Source organism: Dermochelys coriacea, chromosome 2 (assembly GCF_009764565.3).
Source record: "Dermochelys coriacea isolate rDerCor1 chromosome 2, rDerCor1.pri.v4, whole genome shotgun sequence".
Classification (NCBI taxonomy): Eukaryota; Metazoa; Chordata; order Testudines; family Dermochelyidae; genus Dermochelys; species Dermochelys coriacea.
The window spans coordinates 69,438,624-69,454,733 of NC_050069.1; the positions used below are offsets into that span (position 1 = coordinate 69,438,624).

Genomic DNA, 16,110 nt, shown 5'->3' on the forward strand with positions numbered 1-16,110 from the left:
GCTGTTGTCAGTTGTGAATGGAGACAGGAGAGCATAAACATTCTGCATGCTGATTAGCTTCGGACTGTTTTATTAACAAGCTTTGCTAGCATAGCTTGCAAAAGGAGCTGGTGGAATATGTACAGTTTCCAAACTGATGAATGGAGACTAAAGAATGTACGGCACCTTGGAATTGCTCAATAACATTGCTGACAAGCAGAAGAGTTTACAGGACGTGGTACTTCTTGTAAATTGCATTAGCGACTGAGCACCAGATTAAGGAAATTGTCAGCTGATGTGTTACTAGCTGTGCAAGACAAATAGTGGTGTAACAAGGAGCTAGCACGGGAATCTGAAAGACAATTCAGTTCTGATTTTTGGTTCTCCATTATTATTCCAATACTGGCATACTCTACATCTTTGGTGCCCAGTTCTATACTGCTGAATTCAACAAAAGACTCTGTACCTCTTTTTTCTCTCCTGCTGCTAATAGCTCACCATACCTGATTACTCTCGTTACAATGTGTATGGTTACACCCATTGTTTCATGTTCTCTGTGTATATAAAATTCCCCTACTGTATTTTCCACCGCATGCATCTGATGAAGTGAGCTGTAGCTCATGAAAGCTTATGCTCAAATAAATCTGTTAGTCTCTATGGTGCCACAAGCACGCCTTTTCTTTGTACCCTGTTTTGATGTTGGTGCTTAGTAGCATCAGTTGTAGGTAAAATTGCAAAACAGATGCCTTTATAACAAACACTTTGGTTTCATACACTCATGACATTCATCTTTAAAGGCCAAAAATCTCTGTGATTGGACTCTAGCAAAAGGTGATTTCCCCACCTCCTCCCTCCATCCTCCTCAAACAACCCTATCCCTCCCACAACCTGGAACATGCACAGAACCCTTCCAGAGGATGAAGGTAAAATTTTCCTATTTTAAAAATTTCTAATCAATTTTCTTTAGGCAAAGCTAAAGCAAAAACGACTAAAGATTTAAACTTTGTATAGACTTAGTTCTCGGTGAAGAGTTGCAAAGTTGCTTGTTGTTTCTTTTTCATTTCATTTTTTTTATTTGACAAAGATATGACTGTTTTAAATATGTGTGCTAAGGATAGGCAGCAGAAAGTTTCCTAAAGTCTACAGGTGACCACTAAAACGAAGGTGCACTGGGCATGCATGTACTCTGAAATATGTGGTTAGCTATTATTATTTGGGGGGTGGTTCAATGAACTTACATGCTCTGCTAACAAAGCAGCAGAATTACAGCTGTATTATTAGGCTCTAGGTTTAGAGATCAAAATAATTGTACATGTGAGCCAAGCCAGAATTTCAGCTCAGGTCTCCTACAGTGAAAGCCCAATGTTCCATTTAAAACAACAATCAAAAATCCAAGGGCAACAACCCAAACCAAGGTCTGCTGGCTAAACTAATCCTTGATGTGATTCCACTGGCTTCAGTACAATTAGAGCAGGTGTGAATTTAACTGTTTGCTTGAAAGATGCCAGCTATTAAAGTTAGGCCTATTTTAGACAGATGTTTTTGTTTTGTTTTGTTCCGTTTTAAAAAGAATCTGGAACAACCAAAATACTATAACCTCTGTAGATCTAAATCATTCCTTTCAATGACTGAAGATTTTTTTCCCTGAACAACTATGAATTAAACTTGCAGGGTTATAAAGCCCTGAAAGTGGGGCTTGTGATGGAAATGCCAACTCAATTTACACCAAATAATGCTAAACTAAGAGTTTGGTTTTAAGACCATTTAAGTGCTGTATCTATTTTTGTGCTGTCGGTCGCAATGACCACATTTTCTCTCTTTCTTACTCCCCACTATCTGACAGACCATTTCAGATCACCACGACCATTCCTTTGGATGCTTCCGATGCATCCGATGAAGTGAGCTGTAGCTCACGAAAGCTTATGCTCTAATAAATTTGTTAGTCTCTAAGGTGCCACAAGTACTCCTTTTCTTTTTGCGAATACAGACTAACACGGCTGCTACTCTGAAACCTTTCCTTTCCTTTCCTTTTCTTTTTGGATGCTTCCTGTTTACTTTCTTCCTGTTGCACCATAAGCCCTTGGTTAATTTGTTATTCTGCAATGAGCGCTGGTTCTCTCAAATAGTTTATGTGTACACACACACACCCCACACACACACAGCTATTTTAGGGTATTCACAAAACAGTACCCCCCAAGAGCTGTGTTTGTGACAAATGTCAGCATGATGCAACAGCAAAGTGACTGTACAAGCACAGAGAAAACCTCATGTTATTGCTGCTTTTTATTTTTTTCCTGAGAAGCTGGAATAAGCTGGCACAGAGCCTGCCAGAGTGGTGTGAATTTGACTGTCACACATAGTTCAAGTCTGTGTCAACCAAAGCAAAATGTGCTGGTCTTGGCTTAAGCAGTTGAATGGGAATTTCCTTTTATTTATTTATGTTGAGACACAGCTTTCCAATTTCTTTTCCCTCAGGATAAGCATGGAGATATGAACCAATGCCGGAAGCATAAGCTAATGCACAAGCGAGGCACATCCTGAAAAATTTATTAATCGTGTTGTTCATACCCCTCCATTCTTAATATAGTCTGTGTTCTTGAAACCTGAGTTTGTACTACTAGATTTACTGACAGGTTTGCTGTGAAGTTACCGTTATTTAAAGCTGAATATCTTAGAAGGTGAACAACACAGCTTGAAAATAAAGTATGTCTGTCTTAGGCCCTAAAGAATGATGAATTTTATTAAAGGACTTTAATCAACAAGTCAGAGTTAGAAATAGTCCATCATCCTTTTCATATTCCAGGTACCAATCCCTATTGTACATTTGTTTAGGTCACAAAAAGAAAAGGAGTACTTGTGGCACCTTAGAGACTAACAAATTTATTTGAGCATAAGCTTTCGTGAGCTACAGCTCACTTCATCGGATGCATTTGATGGAAAATACAGTGGGGAGATTTATATACACACACAGAGAACATGAAACAATGGGTTTTATCATACACACTGTAAGGAGAGTGATCACTTAAGATGAGCCATCACCAGCAGCTGGGGGGGAAGGAGGAAAATCTTTCATGGTGACAAGCAAGGTAGGCTATTTCCAGCAGTTAACAAGAACATCTGAGGAACAGTGAGGGGTGGGGTGGGGGGGAGAAATAACATGGGGAAATAGTTTTACTTTGTGTAATGACTCATCCATTCCCAGTCTCTATTCAAGCCTAAGTTAATTGTATCCAGTTTGCAAATTAATTCCAATTCAGCAGTCTCTCGTTGGAGTCTGTTTTTGAAGTTTTTTTGTTGAAGGATAGCCACTCTCAGGTCTGTAATCGAGTGACCGCTATTCCTACCTACATGCCTCTAGCTTTCATCCAGATCATACCGCACGATCCATTGTCTACAGCCAAGCTCTACGATATAACCGCTCAGACAGAGACAAACACCTACAAAATCTCTATCATGCATTCTTACAACTACAATACCCTCCTGCTGAAGTGAAGAAACAGATTGACAGAGCCAGAAGAGTACCCAGAAGTCACATACTACAGGACAGGCCCAACAAAGAAAATAACAGAAGGCCACTAGCCATCACCTTCAGCCCCCAGGTAAAACCTCTCCAACGCATCATCAAGGATCTACAACCTATCCTGAAGGATGACCCATCACTCTCACAGATCTTGGGAGACAGGCCAGTCCTTGCTTACAGACAGCCCCCCAACATGAAGCAAATACTCACCAGCAACCACACACCACACAACAAAACCACTAACCCAGGAACCTATCCTTGCAACAAAGCCCGTTGCCAACTCTGTTCACATATCTATTCAGGGGACACCATCATAGGGCCTAATCACATCAGCCACACTATCAGAGGCTCGTTCACCTGCGCATCTACCAGTGTGATGTATGCCGTCATGTGCCAGCAGCATCCCTCTGTCATGTGCGTTGGTCGGACTGGACAGTCTCTACATAGAAGAATGGGTGGACGCGGATCAGACGTCAAGAATTATAACATTCAAAAACCAGTTGGAGAACACTTCAATCTCTCCGGTCACTCGATTACAGACCTGAGAGTGGCTATCCTTCAACAAAAAAAACTTCAAAAACAGACTCCAATGAGAGACTGCTGAATTGGAATTAATTTGCAAACTGGATACAATTAACTTAGGCTTGAATAGAGACTGGGAATGGATGAGTCATTACACAAAGTAAAACTACTTTCCCATGTTATTTCTCCCCCCCACCCCACCCCCCACTGTTCCTCAGATGTTCTTGTTAACTGCTGGAAATAGCCTACCTTGCTTGTCACCATGAAAGATTTTCCTCCTTCCCCCCCCCCAGCTGCTGGTGATGGCTCATCTTAAGTGATCACTCTCCTTACAGTGTGTATGATAAAACCCATTGTTTCATGTTCTCTGTGTGTGTATATAAATCTCCCCACTGTATTTTCCACCAAATGCATCCGATGAAGTGAGCTGTAGCTCACGAAAGCTTATGCTCAAATAAATTTGTTAGTCTCTAAGGTGCCACAAGTACTCCTTTTCTTTTTGCGAATACAGACTAACACAGCTGCTACTCTGAAACCTGTTCTTTAGGTCAGGAGTTCTCAAAGTGTGGGTCGGAAACCCTCAGGGGGTCGCAAGGTTATTACATGAGGGGTCATGAGCTGTCAGCCTCCACCCCAAACCCTGCTTTGCCTTCAGCATTTATAATGGTGTTAAATATATAAAAAAGTATGTTTAATTTATTAGGAGAGTTGCACTCAGAGGCTTGCTGTGTGAAATGGGTCACCAGTAAAAAAGTTTGAGACCCACTGCTCTAGTGCTTTGTTCACTGCAGTATTAAAAGTCCCGATAGAGTTTCCTGCACATCCCTTCCGAGGCTGTTCCACATCTCAGTTTCAAGAGGTTTTTCCCAATATTCTCCCTGAATTTTCCTTTTTAAAAATTTAATCTTCACACCTAGTTCTATTTGGCAAGAGGGTAAATAAGGCACTGAATCTCTGAGGCCCAGACTTCAATGGGGCTCTGCTTGGGTCCAGGGATCAACTCTCATGGAACTCGTTGCAAGATCAAGGTTCTAAGTGTTCATCCCCACAGGTGTTTTCACTCTTCAGATATTTGTAAACAGTTATCATTGTCCCATCACCTTAGTAGTTGCTTAGCCAAGCTGTACACAATTAGCTTTTTAGATCTTTCCTCACCATAAATCAATTTTTCCAGGCCCTGAATTACTGATAAGGTGGTACCCAGAACTGAACACAATATTCCAAATACACCAGAACTCTAATACACCAGAATCTATCCAGTCCATCATCCACTGCCTTTGCACATGCAGTCCAAAATTGCATTGGTTTTTTTGGCAGATTATAAATTCACGTGGAGTTTGATGTTTGCATTTGTGTCTCTGATAGCCTTCCCAATTCACATATTTTTCCTCTCCCATAGAGTTACATGCATTTTATAGTACATTTTCCCATCTACATTATATTTTTCCAGTTTTTCATTTTATTATTTTCTGCTCTCTATACGTCCCTTTCTGTTATCTATAAAGTCTAAGTATAAATATATATTTCATACCTGAATAGTTTTTCCTTGAAAAATACCCAAAAGAGATTTCCATGGATAGTTCAGACAAGCTAGCAAACCTGCAGCCACATTGGGCAATGGTTGTGGAGTAAGGCAGTCCCAAACATGGGTCTGTTTTAAGCTTGGGACCTACAACTTAATGGCTTCACTGCATTGGCTTGTACCAGTCTGTGTATCCATGATAAGCCCAAATCATATGTATTTATATATTGGCTACATTAAACTTTTGATTGTCATTACCAATACGGTATTACATTATTTACTATTTCTATTGCCTTTCCTCATGCACTGTAACAAATCAGTACAGCAAGCTACAAAATAAAGAGTCTGTACCAGTCTAACACTCATAAAAACCAATACCCTACCAGAAGCAAACAACTATTGTAAGTTAGTAGCACATGTTAAAACATTCAAAACATGAAGGTGACTTAAGAGCATAAGCCCTAATGACTTTTCAGTGGGACTTTTGGCTCCTAAATAATTTTGGTGCTTTTGAAAGTTTTACCCACAATGCACAAGGTATCCCATGTATCATTTGTACCTGGGGCTGCCAGTTGGTTTAGTAAATCAGGTGCTGGTATTCTGAATCATCCTTCATACATTTCAGTTATAGAACAAAATTACTCCAAAATCAGTTTGAAAGTGATAGTGATCTATTACACTTAACAGAATTTCTTTACGAGCTGACTCAGCTCAAGGAAAGGTGAAAAAGAATGCATTAGCCCTATTTTAAAGATTTGCAAATGCATGTAATATATGGAACTAGTACTACCCCCTTACAGGTATCTGCTAGAACTGAAAACAATCCTCCCTCCTGCAAACAAAATAGACATATCACTGACAATAAAATTGACATATTAATGTTAACGTGTAGGCTTAATCATACACACACTCTGTGAAATATCCATTCTTTTTTCTATCTCCCACAAAAATAGCTCTGAGCATTATTTCATTACACCAAAAAGTCTTGGAAGTCTTCTGTTACAACAACAGATTTTTTCAGCAGTGCCTGATACGAGGTTCGGCCTCCAAGACCCTAAATGCTTCTTAGTTTTCTTTATATTATAACCATTTACCTGAGCTGAGAAGTCAATTAGTTTTGGAAGCAGTAATTTACTTCCTTCATCACTCTTCAGAAAATCCAGCAGACTGCCTGTTTCAATTCAGAAAGAATAAATCAGCACAGTTCACAAGTAAAATAAAGTAACAAGTCTATAGCCAGCCTCACTACCTTCTGCATGCTTGAGCTTTAGCGGTCTATGTTTTGTTTTAACATATTTGTAAGTCTGCCACAATTAGTTATATGGTACTTTACATGCTATAACAACAATGCTGATCCAATATCTGAGTTGATCAACTATGCAGTTTTCTGTGGTGCAAAACTAAAAAGTCAAGCTTCTCCTGAGTTCAACATTGTTTAAGGCTTTTTTTTTTTATTTGAGTGATTGATTTTTTCCCGTTCTAAGGAATATCAGCAAAGTTGCCCTCAGAGAATCACCCACAATTATAAATGACAAAATTTTAAAAAGTCACAAAAAGCATGTCTAACTCAAAGGAAGCTGAGCCCTATGGTAGTAAAACACAACTAAAATATCTGTTTATACAGGACTTGGTTCTGCAGCCCTGACTAGCACTGTGTAGTAATTATTCATAAAAGCATGGTACAGTAGTCCTTCCTGTAGGGCCAGTCAACAGGACGTTTCATGAATTTAACTGCAGGATTGCAGGATATGATTCAAAGCGTTCACCCACTTTGGCAGAAAAACATGAGTATTGGATGATAATGCAAAGTCACCAAGATATTATAAGTGATATGTTTATTATTTGTTAAACTATTTTTAGAGCTCTTCAGAGATTTCTAAAACGATGCATCTTAAAACACAACATAAGCATAAAATGAAAACTCTTGTCCTCTCTTAAAGTAGATAAGAGCATAAGAATGGCCTTACTGGGTCACACCATAGGTCCATCCAGCCCAGTATCCTGTCTACCAACAGTGGCCAATGCCAGGTGCCCCACAGGGAGTGAACCTAACAGATAATGATCTAGTGATCTCTCTCCTGCCATCCATTTCCACCCTCTGACAAACAGAGGCAAGGGACACCATTCCTTACCCATCCTGACTAATAGCCATTAATGGACTTAACCTCCATGACTTTATCCAGTTCTCTTTTAAACCCTGTTATAGTCCTAGCCTTCACAACCTCCTCAGGCAAGGAGTTCCACAGGTTGACTGTGCGCTGAGTGAAGAAGAACTTCCTTTTATTTGTTTTAAACTTGCTACCCATTAATTTCATTTGGTGGCCCCTAGTTCTTATACCATGGGAACAAGTACTTGATCATTTAATATAAAATTAACACAATTATTTCTCCCCTTTTTTGTTACTAGGGATTGATTTGACATTTAATTAAGATGTGCTCACAGAGTCCAACAACTCTCACCTTTTGCCATGAATTCTGTTATAATATAGATAGGTTCCTCTTTGCTGACTACAGCATATAGCCTCACTAACTTGTCATGCTGAAGTGTTTTCATGAGGTTGGCTTCCTCCATGAATGCTTGCACAGACATAGTTCCAGGCTTCAGAGTCTTCACAGCCACTTTTGTACTATTATTATAGTAACCTAAAAAGGAAGGGATTATTATGGCACAGAACACATTCAGCACAGTGCATTGACTGTTAGGAAAGCTCATAAACCAGGCTGGACTTCATGAATGGTATAAACCTGGTGAGAAGTGTCCAGACACAGCATAATTAAATTACTTGTAGTTTTGCAACAAGACATATCAATGTATGGAGAGAGGGTCTGTTAATGTGCAATGATCTATTTTTGCAAGTCATTTACCTGAAAAATCAAATTAAAAATAAATGATCACTCTCTATATTAAGGTTTCATTTATAAATAGTTCATAAAAAGTAAATAAATGATCAATAGATAGTTTAATTGCAGGGATTGGCAACCCTTGGCACGCGGCCCATCAGGGAAAGCCGCTGGCGGGCCAGGCTGGTTTGTTTACCTGCAGCATCCTCAGGTTCGGCCAATCGCGGTTCCCACTGGCCGCGGTTCATTGTTCCCGGCCAACGAGGGCTGCAGGAAGCAGCCCGGGCTGAGGAATGTGCTGGCCGCCGCTTCCTGCAGCCCCCATTGGCCTGGAGCAGTGAACCGTGGCCAGTGGGAGCTGCGATCGGCCGAACCTGCGGATGCTGCAGGTAAACAAACTGGCCTGGCCCGCCAGCAGCTTCCCCCAACGGGCCGCATGCCAAAGGTTGCCGATCCCTGCTTTAATGAATGTCTAACTAATTGTTATAGAATTCAACAAGTCACTAGCTTGCTTATAACTTTCTAATTGCATCTTTAACTATGTCCCTATAAGAAGACTACTCATACCTGAGACATGTTTATAATATTTATTAATTGTTTATTAACCCCTTCAGAATTAAATGATTCAGAAATAGAAACTCCTGTGTGATCAAATACATTTTTAAAATGATGTGTCAGGAGTGAAACACTGTAGCACTCAGGTGAAGGTTTAAGACTGCATTATTGCTTGTCAGGTGATCTTTTGCCCGGGATGTGGGGGGATTTTGCTTTCCTTAATTACTTTAAAAGTATGTTAACGCCCAAGAATAAAGGGAAAGTCCTAACAAGCCTCCCTGCAAACCTATATTAAGGCCATATAGAGCTTTGCCTTAATTCAGTATCAGTGCTGCCCTTACTACTACTACTACATTAAAAATGTACAAACAGCATCAGTTGGAGAAATAATATGATATAAAATAAGTATATGATGTATTGAACTGAGATTTCATGAAATATGCTAATTACCCATATATCACTGTACAAAGATTAGTACATGGATAAGGAAGATAAAGGAATTAAAGGAATATTTTCTGATGGAATCAGTGTATAATATTCTTAATACATAAACTTTAGTGATAAAGTAATATTTTATTCAGGCGTAGCAATCTTTAAAAGCCTGTGTTATTTAATTTTTACTGAAGTGAGATAAATAAACATGCCATTCTTAACACAAGTGCACTAATAAAACCAGACCACATCTCTTTGTGATGCAATCTATGTATTTCAACACTGAAAAAAATATGTATGTACTGGAAGAGGTAAACTTTCATGACTCAGCACACCAGCTACATTTCTCTACCCAACAACAATCTGCACAATTTCAGCACAGTTTGTGCATCTACCTGAAAGTCAGCAACTCCTTAATCTCTACTTAAACTCCCTTATGCATTAGTAGAGTGACTGTAAATCAGAGCTTGTCTACATGGTGAGTTAGTTCATGGAAAGCCATTATGTAAATCTGCAGCGCACTAGCTTCCCATGTACTAACTCTGCGCTTTCCACACAAAGCCATACTCCAATACTTTTAATGCACTGTTGTGGCGTTTATGTGGCAAATCAGCACGCAGCAAAGTGGTGTGCTGTTGAGTCATACCCTGACTTGCAGCACACTAACTCACTGTGTAGACAGGCCCTCAGTCTGTTTTGCACAGTGATGAGCCACAAGAAAGTGAACGTTAAAGAAGGTGGGGGCTACTTCACCTTACATCTTTAACTGGTTCCTTCTTATATAAATTAACACTCTACATGTGGGGAATGTGTAAGTAAAGTAAGTAAATACAGGAGAATCTGAGTGTAAGAGGGGCAAAATTAATCTAAGGAGATCTGACACCATTTTATGTATCACTTCTCAATTGAGTACTACAATTTTATTTTTTTTTAAGTTTTCATTTCATTTAACATTTTCAGTATGAGATAAAGCAGTAATTTCATTATATAGCATGTGTGGGTAGTAACATGAGACTTTCATTTGCTCTGAAAGTACAAGTTATTAGTACACCGAATAATTAATATAAAAACCCTTAAGAAGCCAGATTTGTAAAGTTAGACATGAGCAACTATGTACTTCCTCTGAAGTGCATGCCTCACTTATGAGTGCAAACATCTAATATTTGAGCACAAATTGCAAAGCCATGGGCAGGCAAAGATATTCAATTAGTGTGCCTACAAATCTGCCTGTCCAACTGTGTGTGCCTAAAGCTGAAATCCTACTCCAGAATGTCCACTATTTGGAAGGGCAGGAGGAAGAAACAAAGCTTCAAAATATCACTGAGAATTTGGATAAAATTTTCACCCAATTGAAATCAATGGCAGTTTCTTCATTTACTTTGAAGGAGCCAGAATTTCACCCATTCTATTTTAAGGGGCCCAATATTTGTACTAAAATTAAAGGTCATTAATCTCCACTAGTTCTTTGTGTCACTTGAGGTGTGAATGCCAAATTCTAGTGCAGGGATTCAATAAAAATATTTAATTCTATGTATTGACGGTATGTGGTTTCATTAAAATCCTAAGTACTTCAGACTGTAAACTTAAAATCAGCACTGTAATATACACTAATAATGACTGTCCTCATGCTGTGTATTCATTTTACAACAGGCTCTGATTTCATATATATGACTGCAATCTTGTAAAATCAACTACTACATATGCAGTGTTCAGAGTAGCAGCCGTGTTAGTCTGTATCCGTAAAAAGAAAAGGAGGACTTGTGGCACCTTAGAGACTGACAAATTTATTAGAGCATAAGCTTTTGTGAGCTACAGCTCACTTCATCAGATGCATATAGTGGAAAATATAGTGGGGAGATTTTATATACACAGAGAACATGAAACATATGCAGTAGTTGCATGTAGAAAGGCTCTTTCTTAGGGAACGGCTACACTTGCAGATGTAGAGCGCTTTGAGTTAAACCAGCCTTTGGAGAGCGCAGCAGAAAAAGTGCTACAGGCCATCCACACTGACAGCTGCCGTGGCCACATTTGAGGCACTTGCAGCAGCTTTGGGAGCGGTGCATTATGGGCAGCTATCCCAGCATGCAAGTGACTGCAACGTGCTTTTCAAATGGGGGAGGTGGGGTAGGGTGGAGTGTGACAGGGAGTGTGTACGTGGGGGGAGAGAATGGGTTTTTGGGGGGCTGAGAGAGCATGTCAGCATGCCGTCTTGTAAGTTCAGACAGCAGCAGGACCCCCCGCCCACGCCTCTCTCTCTCTCACACACACACTCTCACACACACACAGCATTCCACACTAATGGCTTGCTTTGTCTCGGAGCAGATAAGCAGCCGGCTGTCAGAAATGGAGCTTTCCAAGGGCATATCCGCATTCCTGTAGTGATTCAAAAACAATGACAAGAGTGGCCACTTGACTTAAGAATGTTTTCGGAGGCTGATCAGAGCGCAGTAATGCAACACCTCGTTCACACTGGCGCCACGGCGCTCCAGTGGGGGCGCAGCAAAAGTTATTCCACACGCTGAGGTGGAGTACCAGCAGTGCTCTAGCCGTGGAGTCAAAGTGCTCTACGTGCCTTTCCAGTGTGGACGGGTAGTGAGCTAGTGCGCCCAGGGCTCCTTTATTGCGTTGGTAACTCGCAAGCGTAGCCAAGCCCTTATTCTGCTTCCATTGAAGTCAATGGATATTTTCCCTTCACACTCCCAGAGCCAAATCCTTGTTCCTGACAAACACCTGAACAATTTTTTGACTCTTCCACCACAAGGTATAAGCTTGTTTTCATTAGGGGACTTGGCGATAGGTAATTTATATTGAAAGATATTTTTTCTTATTTAGACTTTTGTTTAATTTCTAACATGCAGTGTCTGAATCTAGAAAAGCCCTGCTTTTTCCAGGGTGTGTGTTTAGTCAGGGTTCCTTAGTCTGTCTATCTATCTGAGGTCCTTACATCATGGTAGTGTTTGAGCACCTCACACTCAAATGTGTATTTGTCCTCACAGCACTCCTGTGAAGTACTATTATCTCTGTTTTACAGATGAGGGACTAAGGCACGGGGAGGCTAAGTTTACTTGCAATAGGGCACAAAAGAAGTTTGTGGCAGAGCAAGGAATTGGACCGACATCTCCAAAGTCCTAAGCTAATGCCCTAACCACCACATCATCTCTCCCCTCCGCTCCAGAGAACAAAAAAGGAACTCTGAAAGCAGGCTTAAGGCCTGTCATGTATAAAAAAGTTCACTTGAGATTATAGGAAAGACTGTCTTTTGAACAGCAGTCAAAAAACATGAAACAAGCACTTCAAGATGACCTATTAATGTAATTAAGGGTCAAATTCTTCCATTAGATGTGCAGGCACATGGCTCCCATCTTTATGTAAGCGGGAGAATAGTCCCACTATTGTGGGGAACTTTCCTGGCTTCTGCACTACCCCGGTGAAGTGGGCTAGCGAAAGGATCTGAGTCCTCGTTCCCACTTCCTTTACCCAATAGCCTCCCGGCCCTTCCACTCTCCTGTCAGGCACAGTCCTTGTAACCCCAACAAGGCTGGGCCCAGGATTCCTGGGGGGCTTGACCCCCACCCCTGCTGCGGTCACCTAGGACAGGGGCTAGGGTGTCCCCACTTCTCTGACCCACTGACCATTACATACAAGTTAAAGCAAATGCAAGTTATTTAATCAACAATTAATATAAAAAAGAATAAGGAAAAATGGGAAAGGTTAAAGGAAACACATCAACCCGCTCTGTGGCAGGGAACATCACAAACAGTGTCTCTGGAATGTCCGGTCAGTTCACAGTCTGTTCCTTGTAAGTCCCAGGCCTTCTTCTCAGGCCCTGGCTGTGCTGCAGGGATGCTGTGGGTTGGACACTTGCTCTGGTGGTGGCCACACGCTCTCAGGCTCTAAGTGGTAGGACCCTTCTTCCCAGTGTCACCCCCGCCCTGTCAGGGTTACGATCCAAGCCTGGCCTGCAGAGCCTCTTGGCTGAGGCGTCTCCTTGTGCTGGGCCCGCTGCCCAGGGTCCCCCATGCTCTCCCCAGCTGCTCACCGCACCCAGCTCCAGCCCCAACTGCACCATTCTGTCTCCGCACTGCTGCAGCTGCTCTGCCTGCAGCTCCCTGGGCTGCTTCTTTGGCCCCTTTGGCTCTGGTTGCGACAGTTCTGCTCCCAGGACAGGTCTGCTCTGCAGGCTGCTTCTGTGACTCTGCTCCCAGCACTGACCTGCTTCCTGGGCTGCTTTTCTGGCCCCTCTGTCTCTGGTTGCTGCAGCTCTGCTCCCAGGGCAAGTTTGCTCTCTCTGCGCTGTGCCTCTGGCTTTGGGGCTGCAGCTCTGCTCCCAGCACAGGGTCTGCTCTCTCTGAATCTGACAACTCTGCTCCCCAGCTCAGCTCAGGCCCTGCTTTCTCCTTAGCTCAGCCCCACTCTATCTGACCCAGGCAAATCCAGCTCACACAGAGGACGGGACCTCTCTGGCCTCTTGACTTCCGGATTAGCCTGCCCACCCTGTCATTCAGGCTGACTTGGAGCATTGGCCTTTCCCCATTGTACCTGGGGGCTGTCAGTCTCAGTCTCCTGATTCCCCATCGACCTTTTTCCCCCTTTTTAGTACCGGGAGCTAGCAACTAAAACACCCCCACTGAATGTTAGTAAGGGGGCATCAAGTCCCCTTACATCTAGGAATATTGGTCTTAAATATTCTTCTCAGCTAAAAGAGGATAATGCTGCATTTTAACAATTTCTGCTATATTGAAACAAACATGGCAATCACTTTGGAGGATAGGATTAGGATTCAAAACAATTATGACAAAATGGAGAAATGATCTGAAATCAACAAGATGAAATCCAATAAAGGCAAGTGCAAAGTACTACACTTAGAAAGAAAGAAAAAATCAAATGCATGACTACAAAATGGGAAATAACTGGGTAGGCAGTAATACTGTTAAAAGGATCTGCAGGTTATTGTGGATCACAGATCAATTACGAGTCAACAATGTGATGCAGTTGCAAGAAAAAAGGCTAATATCTCAAGGAGTGTTGTAGGTAAAACATAGTTGGTAATTGTCCCACTCTACTCAGCTGTGGTGGAGTCCTCTACTGGCATACTCTGTCCAGTTCTGGGCACCACACTTTAGGAAAGATGTGGACAAATTGGAGGGAGTCCAGAAGAGAAAAAAAACTGACAAAGTGTTTAGAAAACCTGAACTATGAGGAAAGGTTAAAAAAAGTGGGCATTGTTGAGCCTTGAGAAAAGAAGACTGAGAGGGGATCTGATAGCCTTCAAATATGTTAAGGGCTGCTATAAATAGGGTGGTGATCAATTGCTCTCCATGTCTACCGAAGGCAGGACAAGAAGAAAGGTCTTAATCTGTAGCAAGGAAGATTTAGGAAAGATATTCTGAAAAGCTTTCTAACTATTAAGGGTAGTTAAACTCTGGAACAGGCTTTGAAAGGAGATTGGAGAATCCCCATCATTGTAGGATTTTAAGAACAGGTTAGAAAAACACCTGGCAGGGATGGTTTAGATACATTTGGTCCTGCCTCAGTGCCTCTAGAGGTCCCTTCTGGCCCTACATTTCTATGGTTCTTTGACTTCAGTACCTCCCTGAATAAATAAAGTCTGTTTTAGCATAATCCTATTGTGGTGACAGAATAAACAAAAGCCTGACCAAAGCAATAAGAAGGCAAGGCCATTTATTTGTCCAGTAGGTCCTCTATAGCCCTCTGTTAAATATGGAGAGAAAAATCACTTGTTTTGTCAAATAGAGCAGAGCAAACCAGATGAAAGAGAAGCATGGCGATAACCAGACTTAATGTTCCTGACCATCTCAGAATGTGCTTGGGTCCAAGTGTGTACCCCTTACTCAGGCAAAAAGCCTTTCAAATCCAGTGGGTGTATAATGCATGAAACCCCCTGACTCCTGACAGGTTGAATCCTGAAGAGATTTTTCCCTAAGTGCAATGACCATCAATTTGGTCATGCTGAGGATTGTATTAGGTTCCCACAAGTTAAGAGCATAAGTCTTTAGGATTTGAGCTAAAGAACTATGTCACTAGCTGGCAGCTGCAGCAGGCCCATGCGAAGCTGGCAGACCAGGTCCCAGCTCATGCCAAGATCCCCATGTCTCGACTGAACATTGACAGATACACAGCTGGAATCAGTCTGGCTCACCTGTGTGTTAGTATTGTTAAATAGGTATTAGAATTATCAGACTGTGTTTAGACTATATTGAAAGCTGGTGAGTTGTTGCATGCATTAATCTCACTTATAGCAGCTGTATCCCATACTGTAAGGTCATATTGACATTTATGCACTTGATAATTGGTTGTTAAAATCTAAGTATAGAACTCACAACCAATTTGGGGTTGTGCCCTGCTTCCTAACAGTCTGCCCTGAGACTGGTATTCAGACTCTTGACTCACTGCAAGGCATCTTACCAGCCCCTGTTATCTATGTAGCTGGCACAGAATGTGACACACAATACACAATGAATGGTGGATTACACAGGGACTTCTGGTTTGGGTCTGTACAAGCCAGTGACATCAAGCTGAGCAGGGACTGTCTATTTGTTCTGTGTTTGCACAATGCCTAGCACAATGGAGTCCTTAATTAATAATAATAATTTCCTGGTTCTACCATTTACATAATAGTTTTGGCTGCTCTGAAGTTGTGCTCTATCTGCACAGGCAACCTGAATTTGCATAAACCTTTATGTGTATACAGTGAGGGTGGACAGGTGGCATTTCT

General features: G+C 41.5%; 1 protein-coding gene across 6 annotated transcripts in view; it reads right to left on the reverse strand.

The window, feature by feature from the left end:
* LYN (LYN proto-oncogene, Src family tyrosine kinase) overlaps positions 1–16,110 on the reverse strand; it is a 92,929-nt gene that overhangs the window by 27,009 nt on the left and 49,810 nt on the right. For all 6 annotated transcript variants that reach the window (XM_038389814.2, XM_038389813.2, XM_043507852.1 and 3 more), the window contains exons 9-10: positions 8,004–8,186; positions 6,638–6,714 (exon numbers count right to left, since the gene is read on the reverse strand). In XM_038389814.2, the coding sequence (XP_038245742.1) occupies positions 6,638–6,714; positions 8,004–8,186 (260 nt within the window). The remainder of the gene's footprint in view (positions 1–6,637; positions 6,715–8,003; positions 8,187–16,110) is intronic.